At 41.2% G+C, this 3672-nt stretch overlaps 1 protein-coding gene across 1 annotated transcript; it reads left to right on the top strand.

Moving 5' to 3' along the window:
* Positions 1–351: 351 nt before the first annotated feature.
* Positions 352–2202, top strand: LOC105024876 (regulator of G-protein signaling 21). The gene is made up of 5 exons (XM_010895139.4): positions 352–606; positions 786–845; positions 955–1016; positions 1159–1325; positions 1436–2202. The coding sequence occupies exons 1-5, from the start codon at positions 461–463 to the stop codon at positions 1628–1630; spliced, it is 630 nt and encodes a 209-aa protein (XP_010893441.1). The 5' UTR covers positions 352–460; the 3' UTR covers positions 1631–2202.
* Positions 2203–3672: the final 1470 nt, after the last annotated feature.

Genomic DNA, 3672 nt, shown 5'->3' with positions numbered 1-3672 from the left:
TCTATTTGAATGCTGTATGTTTCATGCAAACCACGTGTGCCGACGCGCACACACACACACTTTAGTGATGAACGGGTTAACAGAGAATGTTTCTGTTAGAGTGGCAGAAATGGAAGTTCAAGTATAGTGTCACACACGAAAGCATGAGGTGAAAATATGACTTTCCAACTGCCAAATTTGTTTGAGCATTTGCTTATCTGCTGTTGTGTTTTCCACTGTGCCATTTGCATCTCAGGCCGATGACCTGTGCAGGCCTCCAAGCATGCTGCCGTTGCAGCCTGATGGCGCTTGTGCGAGAGAGCGAGCGTCATTCTCTGCTTCCTCTATTCCTGTGGTTTGGGGCAGGCGTAACGGGTGACGCCACACACTACAACCTCACAGCAGACACTGTCTGGGTATAAAAGGGGTGTCGTCGCGGGACCGCCAAAAACAGACAAACTTTGACTGCTGGCGGAGATCTATGAGGCGCATTACCACAGCACAGGTGCACACATCGACCACTGAGGATTCTCTTGCCTCAAGCATGCCTGTTTTAGTGTCAGCGCCAGCAGGGGAACGACAGCAGGTCAACGTGGCCATGGAGGATGAACGCAGGACACAGAGAAAGTGAGTATTCACAGATGAAGCATTTTGTAAATCCTCGTCATTCCACTTCGGTTTATCAATTTGTGTTTCAAGTGTGTAAAAAAAAAAACAACAACAACCTTTTTCTGCCAAACCCTAACGACATATACGTTGCACGTGCAGGCTTGTGTTTTACGGTGTGTTTCGCTTGTGTGTTTCAGGAGATGCAACTTGAGGTTCAGACTGCAGAGGGCTTCACATCAGTCCTCCAACACTGAACGGTAAACAGCCTGAGTCTCTCTCCATGGCCATCGGTTGTCCTATTAGGACACCTCCATGAACCAAATGTCCATTCAGTGATGTGAAACTGACTGTACTACACTTCAACAGGTTCATCCCTGGAGAGACAATGCTCTGGTCCCAGTCTTTGGAGAGACTGCTCTCGTCAAAATGTAGGCATTTTATGTTCTTCATAACAATACAAGAAATATAAAGGCGGGTTAAAGAGATATGATTGTCATACACGCATAATCATTTTGGTAGATTTGCCGATTTTACAGCATAGCTAAATGCCCCCACCCTCCTTTTCCCCAGATGGCATGGCGACATTTCAAGCCTTCCTGAAATCAGAGTTCAGCGATGAGAACATTGAATTCTGGCTGATCTGTGAAGACTATAAGAAGATCAAGTCCTCCTTCAGGCTGTGCTCCAGAGCCAAGAAGATCTACAAGACATACATTGAAGCCCAGGCTCCAAAAGAAGTATGTAGAACAGTTCACACATGCATCTTCTTTGTGTGTCCACATCTGCTTTCTATGGACACTCCCACTCCTCGGGCACACCTCTAACTAAACCTCTTATCTTTCCCTAGATTAACATTGACCACAAGACCAGAGAACTCATCAGGCGAAACATGAAGACGCCCAACGCAGTTTGTTTCGACGAGGCCCAGAAGATAGTGTATAGCTTAATGGAGAAAGACTCCTACCCACGGTTCCTCAGATCCAACATCTACAGGACTTTACTGGACACTGCCTCCTCTGTTCCTCATCACTTCAGCAGTTAAGATGTGACTGAATTAACAGTGATAGAAACTGGACTAAAGGCTTTTAACAAAATGGACCACAAAATGGTAGACAGCCAGGCAAAAAAAAACAACCTACATTTTTGGGATGAGAAGTCGCGATCCAAATGTGAATTCTACTGCTTGCAAAGAGGCCTGAAGGAATAGCAGGAAAGAACAATCCGAGGGGAATATGTTGCCATTCCTTGTTGAAATTTGTGTCCAGTCTGTAGACTTCTATTTGAAGAAAATAGAGTACAACACATACAAGAGCACCTTACAAATCATTGAAAGAGAAAGCAGATTCGACTTCTTATGAGGTTTCAGGGAATTACCTTAAAGAGTGTGTGATTTTTGGGGACTTTCTGTGTCATAGTTCTGGGGATGTTTTTTAAAGGAGCACGTAAATAGTAACTGTATGAGCAGGTTTCTGCAGTTGCACATTAAATTGGTGTTTTAACGCCACTAGGTAGATTTACAGGAAGCTTTTTGTTCACTGTAATGCAACACCATAAGGCAAGTAAGCTTAAATTATATTGGGAACAACTAAATAAATAAAAAGTTGTTGCACTGTTCATATGTAAAAAGGAAGATTTGTATAGTTTTATTTATGCATTGACAAGATAATTGAACTTCAATAAAACATACACAGTTTTTAACTACCTAAACCTGATTTACTTAAATCATTCAAAGCAATTTTAAAACAGGCTGATTATAACTTAGTTTATGGCTTCTTTGAAAATATACCTTAACAGGTTACGATTTACTTCAAAATGAAAGACGTTCAGCTACACTATAAAACTCAAAATATAGTTTAACTTGAACTCACTCTGATAGAGACATTTTAAAAATGTGTTCACTACATCTACACTGCTTTGTGAACATCTTTACATAAACTTGAACTGACCAATGGCATGTAACGGATGTGTGGAGTCAGACATCATTCCAGACAGTTACAAAAAAGTAGTTGTTCCCATGGCAGCACAATAGATGCAGCTTTTGGTGGGCCGATGGGCTTTGTGGGTGACAGGATTCAGAAGGCCGCTGGTCCGTTCTCTGCGTCGGACAGCTGGATCGAGACAGTGCTAATTAGGAAACGTTTAAAGGACAGATTCACATTAGTGCTCAAGTTTAACCAAGGGTGTAATTTTAACTGATAAACACAAAGATTATGTTTCAACAGAGAACGCAGCAGGTCTGATGTTGAAAATTAAAGAATATTATTGCCTACCTTTAACCTCCTAAGACCTGAGCTTTGATAATTTATGCATTTTTTATTTCTCTTAGCTATTAGGGATTAGTTGGACCTGATCTAAGCACAGACAACTGTCCTCTAATAATGAGAATAGGTTTAAGTTAAGCAGAATGAAGTACATGGTGCAGGAAGCCTAAAACATTGTCCTCATATGCGGCCACAGGGTCTCAGGAGGTTCATTTTGCTAACTTTCTTTATGTAGTATCAGGTGTTATACTTGGCTACAAATTACACTTTTGAAAACAATACAAAGATTTGAATTTTGTTCGACTTCCACCAAAGAATGTGACTCTAACAGGAAGTTTTTTCTGAAGATAAGTTTTGCTTCCCACAATACTAAGAGTATCACTTCTAAGCATCTTCTTTTAAAGCAGAGGCTCCCACAAACTCCTAAGAAGTTGTGAATCATTTCACCAGGGTGCTTTAGTTTTAGGTGAACTGTTGGGGTAGATTTAGGAGCACAAGACTTACTTCACTTGGCCCATTTGTCACATCCTTAACAACTTCCTTGTTTCTCATGTGTTTCGTATATTTTTTTTTTTGATCGAGGCAGTGAGACTAAACTACATGTTCAACCAGTTTGGTCATTTTTGTAATGTGGGTCAGTCAGCAGGGCTCTCATCAAAGGAACAGGAAGCGTGGGAAGGTTCTTATTTTTTGTCAATGTTTTCTGACGAAGATAGGTGACAGAAATTGCACGTTAAAATATTGGTCATTGGGGCCGGGTAACACAAGCTTTCCATAACCGTGTTTCTTAAATGACGAAAATACCCATTTGATAGATTGACAG

Source organism: Esox lucius, chromosome 3, assembly GCF_011004845.1.
Source record: "Esox lucius isolate fEsoLuc1 chromosome 3, fEsoLuc1.pri, whole genome shotgun sequence".
Lineage (NCBI taxonomy): Eukaryota > Metazoa > Chordata > Actinopteri > Esociformes > Esocidae > Esox > Esox lucius.
The sequence above is the reverse complement of the archived record's forward strand: the minus strand, read 5'-3'. Positions and strand labels throughout refer to the sequence as shown.